Source organism: Arctopsyche grandis, chromosome 13, assembly GCF_051622035.1.
Source record: "Arctopsyche grandis isolate Sample6627 chromosome 13, ASM5162203v2, whole genome shotgun sequence".
NCBI lineage: Eukaryota > Metazoa > Arthropoda > Insecta > Trichoptera > Hydropsychidae > Arctopsyche > Arctopsyche grandis.
Genome location: NC_135367.1, coordinates 3,356,281 through 3,376,677, shown reverse-complemented (window position 1 = coordinate 3,376,677; position 20,397 = coordinate 3,356,281). Strand labels below are relative to the sequence as shown.

At 35.0% G+C, this 20,397-nt stretch overlaps 2 protein-coding genes across 2 annotated transcripts; both read left to right on the top strand.

Annotated features, from left to right (window-relative positions):
- The first annotated feature begins 1,416 nt into the window (after positions 1–1,416).
- LOC143921487 (uncharacterized) lies at positions 1,417–6,374 on the top strand. The gene is made up of 4 exons (XM_077444817.1): positions 1,417–2,106; positions 2,275–2,589; positions 2,662–2,870; positions 4,260–6,374. Exons 1-4 carry the CDS (start codon positions 1,975–1,977, stop codon positions 4,723–4,725), a joined length of 1,122 nt encoding a protein of 373 aa, XP_077300943.1. The 5' UTR covers positions 1,417–1,974; the 3' UTR covers positions 4,726–6,374.
- Positions 6,375–8,793: 2,419 nt separating this feature from the next.
- LOC143921481 (uncharacterized) lies at positions 8,794–11,364 on the top strand. The gene is made up of 3 exons (XM_077444810.1): positions 8,794–9,021; positions 9,104–9,418; positions 9,492–11,364. Exons 1-3 carry the CDS (start codon positions 8,899–8,901, stop codon positions 10,338–10,340), a joined length of 1,287 nt encoding a protein of 428 aa, XP_077300936.1. The 5' UTR covers positions 8,794–8,898; the 3' UTR covers positions 10,341–11,364.
- The last annotated feature ends 9,033 nt before the right edge of the window (positions 11,365–20,397 follow it).

Here is a 20,397-nt window from a genome sequence, read left to right as displayed (position 1 = left end):
TACATAGGTTACACGGAGATTCCACAGATTATTTAATCGGCAGCAATGCTTTGATTAGTTTTGTGAGTAAATGAAGTTTATCCTTTCAAAATTTTTATCTCTCTCTTTAGATCTATACAACTATTTCTTATATCAAATCGTTCCAATATTGCAAGTTAGCTATTCCAAATAGTTATTGAGTTCAGTTATAATGAAAACTCTTGGAGATTGTCGCATAACGACGAAGCATGCTGACAGTCTTTCGTGTTTTCTACGTTTTGTTATATGTTTATAACAAAACGTAGAAAAGCGTAAAATGTTACAAATATAGTGTTAAATGATTATAACATCTTTCGAATAAATTTCAACTTGTTCAGTTGAAATATAAAAAACTTCATTATTGCCGCAATCTTCTCCGTCTCCATTTTCATTCCGTCTTCAACCGAATATTCAGCGATTGTTTGACGAATAAACTTCGATATATGATTTGTCATTTTTGTAGCATGTAGCATAACCACTGGTCTACGAGCCCCACCCAATTAATCTCTACGTTACAGTATGATAGTTTTCGTGGGTAACACTCAATAATTTTTCTCATATATTTGTTGAATGTTAAAATTATTTATTTAATGTTGAATACCTTTAACCAAAGTTTAATATATTTTTAGTATTACATATATTTTGTTGCGTGGGGGTGAAGATATGGCTTCTAAGATCGGAGAGAAAGACGCAGTAAACTTGTAGAGGTAATTGGATTATTAGTCACATTGCGATGGTCGCAAAGACAATTTTTGCTATGAAAATATTTGGCACTCGAGTTTTCGTTAGTATTGTTGCGTGGACGTGAAGAGGGGGCTTCCAGAATCGGAGAGAAAGACGCAGGAGAGTTACAGAAGGTGTTTATTCGTGTGTTCTCGTCGGCGCTCCAGGTCGGAATGGTTTCCAAGCCGAGAGCACCCCATATTTATACCCGTTTGGGCTCAACAACTATTGATCGATGACTCAGACGATCCCATTGGCCGTTGAATACTGCTCATTCATTCATAGAGGCCATTTTGGCGGGAACGAGAAATCAGGTGATCTGCGCTAGAAAACCATCGGTCCACGAACGCCACTCACCTAATCTCTACGTTACAGTATGATAGACTTTTCGGCCGCCAGATGTTCCGATATAGAGACTCTAGTGACTTTTGAAGAAGCGCTTTGTGACCAATGATCACCGAACCGTTGTAGAAGCGGTTATTCGTCCGCACCCGTCGGCACTCCCGGTTGGAATGCTTTCCAGTTCGAGAGCGCCCCATATTTATACCCATTGGGCGCAACACACATGCATACATAAGCAATACCCTATTGGTCGATGAGTCGGGGGATCCTATTGACTGTAATATACGGCTCCTCTATACGGTGAGGCAATTTTGGCGCGAACGACAGCTGATCGTCGCTAGTAAACTATCGGTTTACGAGCACCACTTAACCTCATCTCTACGTTACAATATTGTTGCGTGGACTTGAAGAGGGGGCTTCCAGAATCGGAGAGAAAGACGCAGGAGGGTTGTAGGGAAGTCGTTTATTGATCTGATCTCGTCGGTGCTCCAGGTCGGAATGGATTCCGGGCCGAGAGCGCCCCATATTTATACCCGTTTGGGCTCAACAACTATTGGTCGATGAGTCAGACGATCCCATTGGCCGTTGCATACGGCTCATTCATTCGTAGAGGCCATTTTGGCGGGAACAAGATATCAGGTGATCTGCGCTAGTAAACCATCGGTCCACGAGCGCCACTCACTTCATCTCTACGTTACAATATTTATCAATTTATTGATTGTTTTTCTTTATTATGAACCCGCCGTTAGCCGTATTCAGCTAAAGATGAAATATGTACATAATTTAGACCGAATGTCACTAAGCAACTGACGTTAGGCTAAAAGCAGTGTTATCAATTCTGGCATTTGACAGTTGTCAATCGACATCAATCGCTACTTACTGTTTTGCGCAATGGAATACATGGAGCTCCCAATGCAGTGCAGACTTTGCTTGTGCTCTGCTCCAGCCGAGGCTTTCGTCTCCATCCACGAAGATCCTCTCGAACCTTTGGCGAAGCGCATTTCGTCCTGCTGTCGGCTGCAGGTCGTTCATCCTTCATGTATATTGAAACCCTTGAGTCTGATTCACGTGTTTAATTTAAATTTATACAAACGTGTGATAGTTTAAAGCAGTTTCGTATATAGAGACTGAATATAAATATGTGTGTACCTTTTTCCACCTGAATTCATCTTCTTCCTTTCTCATTTTCAGGTCGAGAAAGGTGACCGTTTGCCAGATACTATTTGTCGTTCATGTAACACCAATCTGGATTTGCTCATCAGTTTTCGAAAAGTTTGTCTTCAAAGTGACGAAATTTCGAAAATGAAGTTAAATAAGCCTGTGACTATCAAACATGAAGAAGTTCTTCTGGAAGATTTAATATGGGAAAATGAGATTGATGTTAGTTCGCCAAGAAACGTCTGCAACGCCACCGTTAATGACGAGCTGAATGAATGGAAATTGAGTACTTCAGCACCAACCGATTCTAGTCCACAAATCCATTCAATTGAAAATATAAACTCGCAGGTAAAATGATCTAGCGGCCTTATCAAGATACTACACACATTTAAATTATTAACATTCGTGTTATTTTTGCAGATATGCGGAGCAAATACCCTTTCTAAATGTGACATACGTTTGAAATCGTGTTCGCGAAAATCTTACCTGAATAATCTACCAAAAATCTTACCTAAAAATCTTAATACTGAAGAACAACCATACCAATGTGACATTTGTTTGAAACGTTTCGCTTTGAAACAACACCTTGCAACGCACTGGAGAACTCAAACTGAGTCTACACCAAAAAGGTTTGTTTTCACACAAATATGAAATTTATTTAAAATCGTTTAGTCAGTCGTCCAACCTTGCGACACACATCAGAAGTCATAGTGGAGAAAAACCTTACCAAAGTGATATTTGTTTGAAATCGTCTTCTACTAAATTTAACCTTGCATTTCGCATATTAACTCATACTGGTGAAAAACCACACATATGTAAAATTTGTTTAAAATCGTTTAGTCAGTCATCCAGTCTTAAGATACACCAAAGAACTCATACCGGGGAAAAACCATACCAATGTGACGTTTGTTTAAAATCTTTAAGTCAGTCATCCAGTCTTACGAGACACCAAAGAACATATACTTGGGAAAAATCAGTGGCGTGCCGTGACTTTTGAATCAAGGGAACAGAAAAAAAGTCTCTTTCGAAGCGGCTACCTCCTGGGCCTTCGCCCCCCGGTGCCCTCCTTCCTTTTTCAATTCCGTATTCGTATTCCTGTTTCAATTTTGGATCCCAATTACCGTTTCAGTTCCGGATTCCTTTTCAGTTTCAGTTTCCGATCCCTTTTTTAGTTGCGGATCTCGATTCTTTTTTCAATTCCAGTTCCCTATTCCTTTTTCAATTCCGTATCCGTATTCCTGTTTCAATTCCGGATTCATTTTTTAGTTTCGGTTTCCAATCCCTCGTTCAGTTCCGGGTCCGGATTCTTTTTTCAGTTCCCTATTCCTTTTTCAGTTCCCCTTCCCATTTTTTTAGTTCCGTATCCCAATTCTCGCTTCAGTTCCTGATTCATACTCCTGTTTCAGTTACTGTTCCCGATTCTTGCTTCATTTGTGAATTCTAATTTCAGTTCCGGGTCCAGATTCTTGCTTCAGTTCCGGATTCATATTCCTTTTTCAGTTTCGGTTCACTATTCCTAATTCTCACGCCGTTACCGATACTATAAGAGCTGACCGCAAACAACACAGACAATAACCTTCACATCACGCAAACAATGACCCTCACTCTCTAATGATCCGCATCATCACGAGTATCTAAGGCTCTAAATATACATAATATAGGGCGTCTCATCAAGTATGTATGTCGTATTCTTCATTATTTTTTTTATATGCAAACATTCAAATGCACACACGTGTATATTTTCAATTTATATATTGATTTTACCATCTATCGAAGCTGCACTATTTAATAATTTTTGAACGTATGTATTTTTTACTTGTATTTTTATCTTAACGATAAAAACTCATGTGTGTGTGTGTACATGCATACATACATACGTATTTTAAGTAGTAATGTTAATTTTACTGACGAATTAAAACATTTGAATGATACAATAAACTTCGTGTAATTAATAAAACACCCAATTCAAGTCTTATAATTCTTATAATTATTATATTCATAATAAATTATTTTTATAGTTTATTTAAAACATCACACAATATGACAATACGAATTGAAACAGAAGAACAGCGGGAAAATCGACTGAAACTTCGACGTCAACGATATAAGATATACAAAAAGAAAGAAACTCCAGAAATTCGTCAACAACGATTAGAATGTGCACGTAATAATAGAGAGAAGGCTAACGAAAAAGAAACACCAGAACAACGTGAGCTTAGGTTAAAACTTAAAAGAGAATACAATAAGAAGAAAACTGAAACTCTGGATGAACGAAATGTTCGATTGAAAGCTAAACGTGAAAGAGCGAGAATGAGTAGAGCGGAAGAGACAGAAGAAGAACGAAATGTTCGATTGAAAGTATCACGCGAAAGAGTGAGAATGAGTCGAGCGGAAGAGACAGAAGAAGAACGAAATGTTCGATTGAAAGGATTACGCGAAAGAGTAAGAATTAAGAGACAGAAGAAGAATGAAATGTTCGATTGAAAGAGTTACGCGAAAGAGTAAGTAGGAGTAGAGCGAAAAAGACAGAAGAAGAACGAAATTATCAAGTAATATAAATATATTTAAAAACAATGCGTAGAGACCCGTATTTTGAGCACTCTGCTATTAATGCTGAATTGATGCTAAAAACAAAAGTGAATTTTGCATAAAATTTATAAAATTAATAGACAATTTAGAAGGGTCTTCTTATCCCTTTGCCCATTTATTATGTGAAGAAATTGAGGGGATAAAACAGAGCTTGCAGTTTACCATAGACGGTGGTTTTCCTGTCGAAACCAAGCAACTGCTTTTGTCTACTACTGAACTGAACAAAAGAATGTGTATCCAAAAGGCTGCTCAAAAAAGCGTCTTAAAACTAGACTCGCACTCAAGACTAAATGAGACAAATCTATTCCTCCGAACATTGAGTAAACTATTCAATCCATCTGTGGTAGGTTCAAAATCTAATATTGATGTTAAAGAAACAGTTTTGTTTTTTAGAAACCTGCCATTGTTTAATGTATTAACAGAGGCTCAATGTTTGGAAGTATATTGGCACTTTTTAATAGAGAATTATTTAATTAATTAATAGAGTAAACAATTAATAGAGAATATAAAAAGCGAATCCACGCCGGATATATTGCTATTATTGATGGCAACAAAAATTTAATATTGAACATTTTCAATGCCCTAAAACACTAAAATGCTAAAATTGACAAAAATAGATGCCCAAAATACGGGTCTCTAGTAATCACTTATTCAAGATTTTTTATTTTTAATATTCATTTATTTTCTTAAATGATTTTGTTCTTCTCTATATTTTTACCTATTTATGTTTTAATGATTATTTGTTTTTGTCTATGTAGCCTGGATTTGCTGCCAATTTATTTAATTTCGTATGTATATAAAATTGTCTTTCATTATAATTAATGGGTATAGTTTTAATTGATATACTAGTTTTTTTTTATGGATTCTAAGAGTTTATAGAATCCTTTGTCGGACATATCTTCACTCACTCAAACATAATTTGGCCATTAAATATCATTCTTCTAAAGTGTTTCCTATTTTTTTTTAATATAAATATAAAACATATATTGCCCTTGAATTGGCCCTTTTCACAAGTGCAATACCCAATAGTTAAATCGACCTTGTACATCTTGTTGGCATGTTTTTCACTCGGTACTTGGAATATATTGTCTTTCATTTTAATAATTTTGTTATTTTTTGAATACATAGCCTTTTCAACCTCAGATTGAAAATGAAAATGCTCAGATAAAATGCTCCATATGAATATTCTACATAAATATTTATTTACATAATTTGTCTCCATATCAGTACATGTTGAATCAGCGAGAAAAATGGCATTATATGATTTGAATCTCTGTAATATGTTTTTGATAATTCTGATTGTTACCTCGGCATAATTATTTTTATGATTTCCACGTGTATTATAGCTCCGGAAAGCAAATTTTCTCTTTTACTCTTTACTGTATATATGTATATGCTCTGGTTTAATAAGATTTTGTTAATTTTATGTGTAAAATATGATTATTGTGTATTAAAATGTACTTATGAGTTTACTACATAATTCGTGTTCCTGCATTTATTTTTGTATATTATTTTTGTGTATTGAAATATTGTGTTTATGTTTTAATAAAACAAAAAAAGCTAACAATGTGTATCCATATTGAATTCCACCTTAATTATATAATTGTGTAGTACTCGATTCGGAAGAGTTAGCACTTGTTGGATGGTGCTGTTTGTAACATTTGAAATGTGGCATGAGTAACGTGACCATTTATTTTTTTCGTCAAAACGGGACAGCCACCAATTATTTTACATAGTTATGTACATTGTGTATAAAAAGAAAACGCATATTTTTTCATAGTTTTTATTTATTAATGAAAAGAACAGGAATGAACACGTGAAAATAAATCATTTATGTGGTCTCATATTTTTCTGAGGAACAAATTTTTAGTGTTGATTTTAAATAATAATGAAATTCTCGGCTAGATTTCTTTAAATTTACTTTGGTAATTAACATTGCTTTAAGAATTGCAACTTGCAACTGTGTTTCGCTTGTTCACTACTTATTCATAAGAGAAAAGTCCCTTTCTATGAGTGCATTAGTGCCGGGCAGACATAAAAATTGTTACCATGAGATGCTCTCTTTTTGATAATGGGACATTTCGACGAAGTTGTGTTTGGAGAAAACGGGATGGTCCCGTTCAAAATGGGACGTATGGTCACGTTAGGCATGAGGTAAGTTGTCTTATGCTGCGTACGCACCTAACCAACGAACGGCCCCCAGGCAAACTTTTTAAACCAAGAGCGTACAAAAAAAATTGAAATTAAATATCAAAATTAAGCTAAAGAGCGAGATTGAGCTAAAATTAGATCATCGTTGATGTTTTGAATTACGACGATTCGCATTTACTACCAGAGAAATATTATAATTTCTCTGCTTACGAGCGAAAACAAATCTTGTTATTATTTCTTTAAAGTCGTCACGATATTCACTGTCCTCTGAGAAAACAATCATACGGCATCACACATTAGCCTATATACGGTTGTATGAGTTGATTTGAGATTGTATTTGTATATTCATGAATTCGCTCAAAATCCACCCTCTTGTCGGTCATCGCAAAGGGAAATAATATTAAAAGAAAAATCAGCTCAGAGGTCAAATTTATCGGACAATGTGTGATTATTAATTTTATTTCGACAAAAGAAAAAAAACCCTTTGACAAAACACCGACGTTGGTTTTTTGTCAAATGTGTTTTTTACCAATCATCGACGTCAGAATACATAGCACGGCAAGGTTATTTTTCGCTCGTAAGCAGAGAAATCGTAATATTTCTCTGGTTGTAAATGCGTATGGTCGTAATTCAAAACATCCAACGATGATCTAATATTAGCTCAATCTCGCTCTTTAGCTTAATTTCAATTTTTTTATTTTAATATTTTGTATCCTACTGGTTTAAAAAGTTGGCCTGTTGGTCGTTCGTTGGTTAGGTGCGTACGCAGCATTAAGAAAATAAATGAATACAGTCGTTCGGAATCAATCAGTTTGTCGCAATTTAAATTAGTAGATCACATAAAGTCCATATGATAAATATGAGGTAATATGCACACCTTCACCATCCTTGTTAGTTAGTCTTCTACAAATAAATTTGTATGTCTTTGTATGGAAGTAAACATTGGCAAAATTTCTGTAAAAATTCGCGATTGATTCCATCGTCGCAATTTAACATGTTGCATAAATGAAATTGGATAAGTATAGTCTTAATGTCGTATATTCTCCTTGGAGGAGAACGTACTAGTTTGGGCAGCAGCTGAGTTATATGACTGTATAACAGATGTCGAACTGCATTGTGAATGACCATAGTTACACTCTCGAGACATCCAAACTTTCAAAAATGTTCAACAAGAACTAACGCAATAGAATTCCACAAAAAAGCGTCAAGGGGTATTTGTATGTTATCCGAGGGTGCTAACCTTTTTTTGAGAAATTCTATTGCGTAAGTTCTTTTTGAGTGCCATTTAAAATTATGACTTCACGAAACTGCGCTACTATTCAGTGCAATTTAGTGCGCGTGCTACTATTCAGTGCAATCTTTCCGGGAAAGATTGCACTGTTCAGCTATATATGAAAAATGTGGTTCGGTGATTACCATAAAAGTAGAATGCATAGAATGGTCATTTTTAACAAAAGTATCGTCTAAAAGTGAGCCATCGAAGAGAGAGACGGAAAGTCAGAAGAGAGACAATAGAGAGAGAGACGAAGTTTAGCAAAAAATGAACAAACTATGCCGCGCAGAGTTTTTGTAGCAACATTTTTGGAGGCTGAGAGCAATTCTATGCATTCTACTTCTATGGTGATTACTGGTCACAAATCTCTATATCGGGACACCTGGCAGCCGAAAAGTCCATCATACTAATGATAACTATCATACTAACGAGAACTTGAGTGCCAAATATTGCGTATTCGCGATTTTAATGGCAAAAATTGTATTTGTGACCACCGCAATGTGACTAATAATCCAATTACCGAAAAATGTATATGATTTAGACCAAATGTCACTAAGCAAGTGACGCTAGGGTAAAACGAGTGTTGTCAATTCTGGCATTTGACAGTTATCAATCGCTACTTACTGTTTTGCGCAAAGGAGTTCATGGAGTTCCCAATGCAATGCAGACTTTGCTTGTGCTCTGCTCCAGCCGAGGCTTTCGTCTCCATCCACGAAGATCCTCTTGAACCTTTGGCGAAGCGCATTTCGTCCTGCTGTCAGCTGCAGGTCGTTCACCCTTTATATTGAAGTCTCCCTCGAGTCTGATTCACGTATTTAATTTAAATTCTTCTTCCTTTCTCATTTGCAGGTCGAGAAAGGTGACGGATTGCCAGATACTCTTTGTCGTTTATGTAACACCAATCTGGAATTGCTCATCACTTTTCGAAAAGTTTGTCTTCAAAGTGACGAAATTTCGAAAATGAAGTTAAACAAGGCTGTGACTATCAAACAGGAAGAAGTTCAACTGGAAGATTTAATATGGGAAAATGAGATTGATGTTCGTTCGCCAGGAAATGTCTGCAACGCCGCCGTTAATGACGAGCTAAATGAATGGGAATTGAGTACCTCAGCACAAACCGATTCTAGTCCCCAAATCCATTCAATTCAAAATATAAACTCGCAGGTAAAATTATGTCTAGCTGCCTTATCAAGATACTATAATCATTTAAATGATTAATATTCGTTTTATTTTACAGATATGTGGAGCGAAGACACTTTTTAAATGTGACTTTTGTTTAAAATCGTTTTCGCAAAAATCTCACCTTACAAGACACAAAATAACTCACGGAGAAAAACAATACCAATGTGATATTTGTTTGAAATTATTTCCTCAGAGATGTTCTCTCGTTAGACACTTAAAATCTCATGCTATGTTGAAACCACATCAATGTGATACTTGCTTGAAATTTTTCACTACTAAATCCCACCTTGCAATGCACATATTAAATCATACTGGGGAAAAACCACACACATGTCAAATTTGCTTGAAATCATTTGCTAATAAATCTCACCTTGCATTGCACATGTTAACTCATACTGGTGAAAAACCACACACATGTAAAATATGTTTAAAATCGTTTAATCGGTCATCCAGTCTTACGAGACACCAAAGAACTCATACCGAAGAAAACCCATACCAATGTGATATTTGCTTGGAATCCTTTCGTCGAAAATCTTCTATCGTTAGACACGTAAAATCTCATACTATGTTAAAACCACACCGATGTGATATTTGCATCAAATTCTTTCCTGACAAAGATTCTCACGCTAAACACCTAAAATCTCATTATATTAAAAAACCATACCAATGTGCTATTTGCTTGAAATCGTCTGCTAATAAATCTCACTTTGCATTGCACATGTTGACTCATACTGGTGAAAAACCACACACATGTAAAATTTGTTTAAAATCGTTTAGTCAGTCATCCAGTCTTACGAGACACCAAAGAACTCATACCGGGGAAAAACCATACCAATGTGACATTTGTTTAAAATCGTTCGCTACTAAAGATACCCTTGCAAGGCACAGAAAAATTCATATTTGATTATAATCACACAAATGTAAAATTTGTTTAAAATCGTTTAGTCAGTCATCCAGTCTTACGAGACACCAAAGAACCTATACTGAGGAAAAAGTTTTTCCCCATGTGACATTTGATTTAAATCGTTCGCTACTAAAAATGCCCTTACAAAGCACACAAAAATTCATACTCGATTAAAACCACACAAATGTGAAATTTGTTTAAATTCGTTTGGTCTAAAATCCAGTCTTGCGAGAATTTTGGAAGTCATAGTGGCGAAAAACCATACCAATGTGTTATTTGTTCGAAATCGTTCAATAATATATCTTACCTTGCAAACACACGAAAAAACTCATGCTAGAGAAAAATTATACCAATGTGACATTTGCTCAAAATCTTTTGGTATAAAACTAGCCTATAGACACACATTATAAATAGGGCATGCAAATTACCGGAAAATGGCATTACCGGTAAATCGAAACAAAAATATGAGTCGTTACCGGTGTATTGGTAATTTACCGACAATTATTAATGTACCAAAGAATTTATATTATGGCATTATATTGTTGCGTAGGGGTGGGTGGAGGATCCAAGTAAAAGGCCAACAGTCGTTTCACAGCATTTATTGATGATTAAGGAGATACACGCAGTGTCACTGCTAAGTCCAGAATGCCCTGATATCGCCTACGTACCGCCTTATAAAGGGTAGATCTCTCAGGACGCCTAATCTGTTTACCTGTTGTATAGTCACGTATTCAGATATGTATTTCCCCGATATTGGGTCTCCCCGTACCGATTCTGAGAAATAACTAATAACGGTCATTGTTTAGCCTAAATGCACTTAGAGTCCAGATATAATCTTTGGAAGTAAGTGCATGCATTTAGTTAATCCGATAACAGATATCCGTTGGTCTAAGTACAATTCGCTCAATCCACGGCGTACGTAACAATATTATATCTTGATATAAAAATATCCTTGTAAATCATTCATTTGACATTAACAACATTTGTTATAAAATTCAAAAGGTTTTTATACATATGATTATGTAAAAAAAAAACAAAATATTGAAATAAAAATTGATAAAAACAACAAGACATTTATTTTGCGCAAATTATTTGTATAAATACTCTTTCAGAAGAGGAATCAAAATGAGACCATAAAAATTAAATTATTGCTATTTTGAATCCATTGCTCAGTGAAGTATTCTGCTGCAACAGTTCAACCACAATAAAATATACAGTAATATCTGAACTTAACAAATTTCATCTACATAGGTTACACGGAGATTCCACAGATTATTTAATCGGCAGCAATGCTTTGATTATTTTTGTGAGTAAATGAAGTTTATCCTTACAAAATTTTTATCTCTCTCTTTAGATCTATACAACTATTTCTTATATCAAATCGTTCCAATGTTGCAAGTTAGCTATTCCAAATAGTTTTTGAGTTCAGTTATAGTGTTAAATGATTATAACATCTTTCGAATAAATTTCAACTTGTTCAGTTGAAATATAAAAAACTTCATTATTGCCGCAATCTTCTCTGTCTCCATTTTCATCCTGTCTTCAACCGAATATTCAGCGATTGTTTGACGAATAAACTTCGATATATGATTTGTCATTTTTGTAGCATGAAGCATAACCACCGGTCTACGAGCCCCACCCAATTAATCTCTACGTTACAGTATGATAGTTTACGTGGGTAACATTCAATAATTTTTCTCATATTCAATATATTTGTTGAATGTTAAAATTAAAAACAGTTCAACCACAATAAAATATACAGTAATATCTGAACTTAACAAATTTCATCTAGCTTACATGGAGATTCCACATATTATTTAATCAGCAGCAACGCTTTGATTATTTTTGTGAGTAAATCAAGTTTATCCTTACAAAATTGATATCTCTCTTTAGATTTATGCAACTATTTCTTATATCAAATCGTTCCATAATTGCAAGTTAGCTATTAAAAAGAGTTTTTGACTCCAGTAATAACATTGAGCAACAAAAAAAATTACCAGAGCAGAGACTAACCGAACCGAACAGAGATAATGATTTTTGTTGGTTAAACGTACTAACTCGAGCGGTAATTGCAATTTAAATGCTTTCGTTGTGTATACGTTTGCATTACGATTTTTCCCTGCCAGCACATCTCTAATAATAACACGATTAAGACAGTTACCCTTCGATAACCAAAGAAATCTGTGTGTAATAGAAGGCGCTCAAAATCGTCATCGATCTCGCGATCACGTGATTTAATGACATTTATTGTTTTATTATAATATTAAAAGACCCATCAAACGTCTTTCCAACCTTATTTAAAATATATTTGGCACATCTTTTTTTAGATATCCGATAAATCCTCGATATTTGCCAACCATTGAAATAGTCCCATCGTTGCACAAGTTAGTATATTTTCCGAAATGCAAACGTGTATTCAGTTTGATGACGATTATTTAAATATTAAAAAAAATATATATTCTGCTCTGCCTCCCCTAGATCTCGTTATACTTCCCTCTCGTTATTTTGGTTTGTGCGTCCCTTGAAAGGGTCTGAGCCTCCCAAGGGGGCCATGTGGACCCAGGTTCAGAAATGCTTATGTAGAGAGCCAAAAAGGGGGCACAGGTGAAAATTTATTTTCCAAAAACCTTCACATCGTCAATCAAACTGTATCACTAAAAAAGTATCAATTAACTTAATTTATACAGACTGTCTTAGTTTAATTTCTACAGATTGACTTAATTTCTACAGACTACCATTCAAAAAACAAAATATACTTGCTTCAAAATCATAAGGCCTCTTTTTTTCAAAGTAGCTTATTGCAAGCGATTATTTTATTGGCTACTAAGCTACCCAAAAGTAACATAAGAAATAAAAGTAGCTTTCATATATAGAGGAAGAAGAACAACGCCAGTAGGAGCAACGTGACGTGGAACGAGATCGAGATCGCCGAGATCACAAGCCAAACAAAAAGAGCACCATTCTAGCTGAAAGATTACGATACAGCATTCTGCGGAGAAGAAGAAATAGAATCTTCAAACGAAGAATGGAATGAGGCCATCGAGAATGAAAAACAACACATGGAACGTCATCGCCAAGAAGGGAAAGAAGACCGTATCCTGCAAAACGGCCCTAAAACAAAAGCTAGGTCCAAACGGAGAAGAAAAGGGAAAAGACAGGTGTTAAACGACGTGGGAGTTGACCAAAAGAAAGTTCCCCTGCACAACCACAACCAGGCAGCACAACATATAGCCAAGAACCCCGTTGTAACCAGGAAGTCAATACACTTGGCGGTCAGAGAACACTTCATAAGGGAAGTGGTGAAGAGGGGCACCGTAAGACTCGCGTACCGGCGTACGTACACGTGTCGTTAATCTGTGGTTCAGTCTGTCTGGCGCTTTTCGATCGTTTGCACCGTATCGCAAACTTATACCTCGTCTTTCACTCTGTGTTTTCCGAAGCATCCCGCATACATCTTAGCAATATCATATAAATTTCTTTACCACTTGGGCAAAATGTTGGTGCGTGTAGTTATCTACATCCACACTTGCTCTCTATCTTTAATGTAACTACCAATATTTTTTCTCAATACTTTTTCTCATATTCCATATATTTGTTGAAATTATTGAAATTATTAAAATTATTTATTTAATGTTGAATACCTTAAACCAAAGTTTAATATATTTTTAGTATTATGGGGGATGAACGAATGAGACGACTGGCATGTTAATTCACGTGTTTTATTTATGACAGCTGAAGGCAGAGTGAGTAGCCGCTCTCCGAACCCAGCCGAGTTGGTCCCCACTCGCAGGAAGGTAACCAAACTCGACCATGTCGTATAGCGAGCCGCCACAGTATTAAATATTGTTACGTGGGGGTGAGGAGGGGGCTTCTAGGATCGGAGAGAAAGACGCAGTAGTGTTATAGAAGCGGTTGATTCGTCTGCACCCGTCGGCGCTCCCGGTCGGAATGATTTCCAGTTCCAGAGCGCCTCATATTTATACCCACTGGGCGCAACACACATGCTTACATAAGCAATACCCTATTGGTCGATCCTATAGGCTGTAACATACGGCTCCTCTATACGGTGATACCATTTTGGCGCGAACGAGAGATAAGGTGATCAACGCTAGTAAACCATCGGTCCACGAGCGCCACTCACCTAATCTCTACGTTACAATATTTATCAATTTATTGATTGTTTTTATTTATATCGAACCCACCGTTAGCCGTATTCAGCTATAGATGAAAAATGTATGTGATTTAGACCAAATTTCACTAAGCTGGCATTTGACAGTTCTCAATCGACATCAATCGCTACTTATTGTTTTGCGAAATGGAGTTCATGGATTTTCCAATGCAGTGCAGACTTTGCTTGTGCTGTGCCCCAGCTGAAGATTTCGTCTCCATCCACGAAGATCCTCTCGAACCTTTGGCGAAGCGCATTTCGTCCTGCTGTCAGCTGCAGGTCTTTCACCCTTTATATTGAAGCCCTTAAGTCTTATTCACGTGATTAATGAAAATTTATACAAACGTATGGTAGCGGAGAGATTCTAACTTGGCATAAAACGAGTAGATATGAGAATTTAGAGACTGAATATAAATATCTGTGTACCTATTTCCACCTGAATTCATCTTCCTTTTTCATTTGCAGGTCGAGAAAAATGACGGATTGCCAGATACTATTTGTCGTTCATGTAACACCAATCTGGAATTGCTCATCAGTTTTCGAAAAGTTTGTCTTCAAAGTGAAGAAATTTCGAAAGTGAAGTTAAACGAGTCTCTGAATATCAAACACGAAGAAGTTCTTCTGGAAGATTTAATATGGAAAGATGAGATTGATGTTCGTTCGCCAGGAAACGTCTGCAACGCCACCGTTAATGACGAGCTGAATGAATGTGAATCGAGTACTTCAGCACTAACCGATTCTAGTCCCCAAATCCATTCAATTGAAAATATAAACTCACAGGTAAAATTATCTAGCGGCCTTATCAAGATACTACAATCATTTCAATTATTAACATTCGTGTTATTTTTGCAGACATGTGGAGCAAATACCCTTTTTAAACGTGACATACGTTTGAAATCGTTTTCGCAATACCTGAATAGTCTACCAAAAATCTTACCTAAAAATCTTAATACTGAAGAAAAACAATACCAATGTGACATTTGTTTGAAAGGTTTCGCCTTGAAACATCAACTTGCAACGCACAGGAGAACTCAAACTGGGCCTACACAATCAAGGTTTGTAGTGAAATTATATTTTCACGTATACCATTCCAATGTGACATTTGTATGAAGTGGTTTACGAGAAAATCTCACCTTACAAAACACAAAATAATTCATACCGGGGAAAAACCATACCAATGTGATATTTGTTTAAAATCGTTCGCTACAATAGATTCCCTTACAAAGCACAGGAAAATTCACACTGGATTAAAATCACACAAATGTGAAATTTGCTTAAAATCGTTTAGCCAGTCATCCAGTCTTAAGATACACCAAATAACTCATACCGGGGAAAAACCATACCAGTGTAACATTTATTTAACCCATTTAAACCCAAACGGTCGTTTGGGTTTAAATGGGTTCACTCAGGCCGGTCGTAAAACCTTTCGTTACGCTTGGTTAGATGTTGGTGATGAATTTTAAGAAAGTCACACGAAATTAAATCAGTTCCTTTTGGAGTTTTGAGGGAACAACATCGAACGTTTTTCGAGTTGCAGATATGTCGAAGAGAAAACATACGTAAGTTTTTTATTGTTACATATTTCTTATTTATCTTTATGTTTCTAATACAGTAGGACTTATTGTATAATATGAATATGAGAAATTGCGTTTACATATCTCATATTCCTGGAAAAAAAAAATCAAGTCGACGGAGTCATATATGACCATTTGGGATAATGACACATATTTTTTTCCAGAGAATGCAATTTTACTACTGCAGAGATACTGGAAGAAATTGATAATTGGGACGAGTCTCAACTTCCGGATTCCATATACATATTACCACCCCTGGAAACTGGTGCAGAGACTGACGAAGATTCCGCCGATGAGGAAATATTTGATGCCAATCGATTAAATCACAATCAACTCAATGCACACGTGGAAATTTCGTTCAACAGAGTGGATGAAGAGGAAGAAGATGTTGAAAAAATAAATACAGTGAAACGACGAAAAGAAATATTGCGCAGCTGGGAGAAGGGTGACATTAGAGATATGACCCCACTGCCTTCACCCATACCAGGTTCTTTTTTACCAGTTTTGACCCTCAGTGAGCACTCTAACCCTATTGATTTTTTCCATTTATTTTTAAATTCTGACATAATTGATGATATTGTAAAATTCACATCTACATACGCTAGTAGAAAAAATTCAAATTTGACTATAGATTCTAGTGACATTTATGGATTTTTAGGGATACTTATACTCAGTGGGTACAACATTTGTCCGCGCCGCCGAATGTATTGGGAAAATCGCCAAGATACGGAAAATTCGATGGTCAAAGACACCATGAGAAGAAATAAATTCGACGAAATTTTTCGTAATTTGCATGTTTGCGATAATTTAGATTTAGAAAGCGACGATAAATTTGCAAAATTAAGACCCTTAGTTAGAAAAATAAACGAACAATTTATCAGATATGCTCCCATCGAATCGAACGTTTCTGTTGATGAGTCCATGATAAAATATTTTGGAAGGCACTCGTGCAAACAATTCACGAAGAGCAAACCAATTCGTTTTGGTTACAAAGCTTGGTCACTGGCATTGAAATCGGGATATTGTTTACAATACTCATTATACCAAGGCAAAAATACCAGTTTGAATGTCGAACCAAGTTTTGGTTTGGGGGGTTCAGTAGTTTTAAATTTTTCAAATTTACTAGAAGCATCATACCCTGGAATTAAATTTGCGTTATATTTTGATAATTTCTTTACGAGTGCAAAGTTGATCAGCGAACTTTCTAAAAGAAATATTGGTGGCACTGGTACTGTCCGTGAAAGTAGAACCGATAAGTGTACTATTATATCCAACAATTTAATGAAAAAAAAGTGCAGAGGAACATTTGATCATAGTATTGACAAAAAAAATAAATTGATAGCTGTAAAATGGATGGACGACAACGTCGTTACAGTGATTTCAAATCAATTTGGTGCTGAGCCATTGAAAAAGGTTGCGAGATATTCGGTTAAAGAAAAAAGTATGGTGGAAATCAATCAACCATTTAGTATAAATATGTATAATAAATATATGGGTGGGGTTGATCAAATGGATAACCATATTTCTAACTATAACATAAGTATTAGAGGGAAAAAATGGTATATGCCTATTCTGTTTTGGAACATCGATGTAGCTGTGAATAACGCTTGGATTCTTAGCAAAAGTTTTGGTTGCAAACTTGATAAATTAGAATTTATGAGACAGGTAACAGAGACGTTGTGCAAGAGCTATGGTCAAAAACGAAAAAATTCGGGCCCATTCAGAGCCAGCAAAGTTAATCAAAATCAAAAGGAAGTTGGAAGACATTTGATTTTGGTCAAACAGAAAAGGAGAAATTGTGCACACTGTAAAAATAAAACGGTTTCCGCTTGTAATAACTGTGAAATTCCATTGCATGACAAATGTTTTGTACCATATCATAATTAATTATTTTTTCTTCATGCCTATTTTGTTTTTACCACTTTTGAACCCGAAATCTCGTTTATGAAATTTCTTCTTTTAAAAGGGTGCACCCTTTTTTTTTTGTTAAAGATGTGTATATGTCACAATATACCTACGTGTGTTATGTTATGCGATTTGAAAATATCATTTTATCGAAGAGATGCGTGTTTGTTATTTTTAAAATTAATTTTATAAATTTCTTAACAATAAAATTACAAATAAACAGTGAGAAAGTATTATAACTGATTATGTGACGCCATTGTGATTTTTGTATTATTTTTTTTTATTCTATGTACATATATGTTCTTTCCAAAAATGTAATAAAAAAAACAATGTTTCATTATCCTAAATGGTCGTTCATGACACCACCCTGAAAAGCTTTAAAAATGTTGAAAAATCGATTAATTATCCATCCCTATCCTATAAAAAATATTTTCCATTAAATAACTCAAAGATTTTGGAAAATAAACGAAAAAATAGTTCTGGGCACATGGGACTTGTGTTTTCAAATGGGTTAAAATCGTTCGCTACTAAAGATTCCCTTACATGGCACAGAAAAATTCACTAATATATCATTTCGAAAGAGACTTTGTATGTATATATGTAACATTGTACATGTTGTATATACATATTATATATACATCCATACAAATATGTAACATTGGTTACATATATACATACAACAAATTTTACATTTGTGTGATTATAATCCAACTAGTGGTTTTACCCGTCTTCGCTCGGTATTTGTAATATAAACCGCTTAAACATGACTAATCTAATAGTAAACATTTTATTAAATTTCTTTGAATAGTTTTATTTTATATAAATTTATTTGAATATTCATTTGTTTTTTTTATTAAATTGACTGTCACGGACAAACAAACATATATACTAAGTCTCTTTCGAAATTATATGAATACCAGAATCCGGCGGCCAAAGTGTTTCGTCATAATATTGTGTTGTGTAGTTGATTCTTATATCACACTATTCCTCAAACAATATAACGTGGTTTGACGTAGTGTATCAAAACCTATTCATATTAACTGTACCTATGCGTTTTATATATACATATGTTCATACAAAATTTGCTTAAAAATATGATTTCTTTTGATAGTCTATTTTTTTTTCAATTATTGGCTTAAGTCATAAATTGAACGAATGTGAATTTTTTTACTTAAATTTTTATTTTAACAATAAAAACTCATGTGTGTGTGTGTACATGCATACATACATACGTATTTTAAGTGTTTATGTTAATTTTATTGTTGAATTAAAACATTTAAATGATGCAATAAATTTTGTGTGATTAATAAAACGTCATATGGTTTTTCTTATAATTATGTATTATATTCCTAAGAAATTATTTTTTATAGTTTATGTGGAACAACACACAATATGACTGGACGACGAATTGATATAGATGAGCTGCGGGGAATTCGACGAATATATATGCACAATAAGAGGAAAACTGAAACTCTGGATGAACGAAATGTTCGATTGAAAGCTAGACGTGAGAGAGTGAGAACGAGTAGAGCGGAAGAGACAGAAGAAGAACGTAATGTTCGGTTGAGAGATAATCGTGAAAGAGCAAGAAAAAGAAAAGCGGAAGAGACAAGAAATGCGAAATGTTATATTGAAACACTTAAGCGAATGAGAAAGTAGGAGTAGAGCGAAAAAGACATGAGATAATCGTGAAAGAGCAAGTACAAGCAGAGTGGAAGAGACAGAAGAAGAACGAAATGTTGGATTGAGCCACAATCGTGAAAGAAGGGTTGCGCTAAGATTATTAAATTATTATTTTTCTCATTGATAATGAATCGTCTTGAATACCATTCGCCAATATGGTCCCCTAGTTCACAGGTACATAGTAATTCCATTGAGAGGATTCAGAATAGATTTAGTAGATTCATTGATTATACATTTTTTAATAAATCTGACCAACAAGTATTTTAAATTGAATATGGTCAAACTTTGTGACAGGAGAATAATCAATGATCTATTATGTCTGTTTGGTGTTCTCAGCGGAGTTATGGACTGTAGTGAATTAGTGGACCTCATAAATTTTCATACGCCGGGGAGATGCAACTATTTATTCCACATAAAAATTATGCCACTAATTGTACAAAGATTCAACGTTACCCAGACTTCATAAACTGGGAAACTAATTTAGCCAATTTGATTTTTTTAATATCAGTAAACGTAACTTTAAAAATTTGTTGCATTATCATTTTTCCAATTTGTACAAATGCTAAATGAATTTAATTTTATTGTTTTAAGTCATTTACTTATTCACTTGGTGTAACTTCATTGTTTGTTGTTTTAAAACTCCTATTTTTTCTTTTAATGTTCTATTGTATCATGGTTCAATGGTTCTTGCGGCCGTATGTATATTATATAAAATAAAATGTATTAT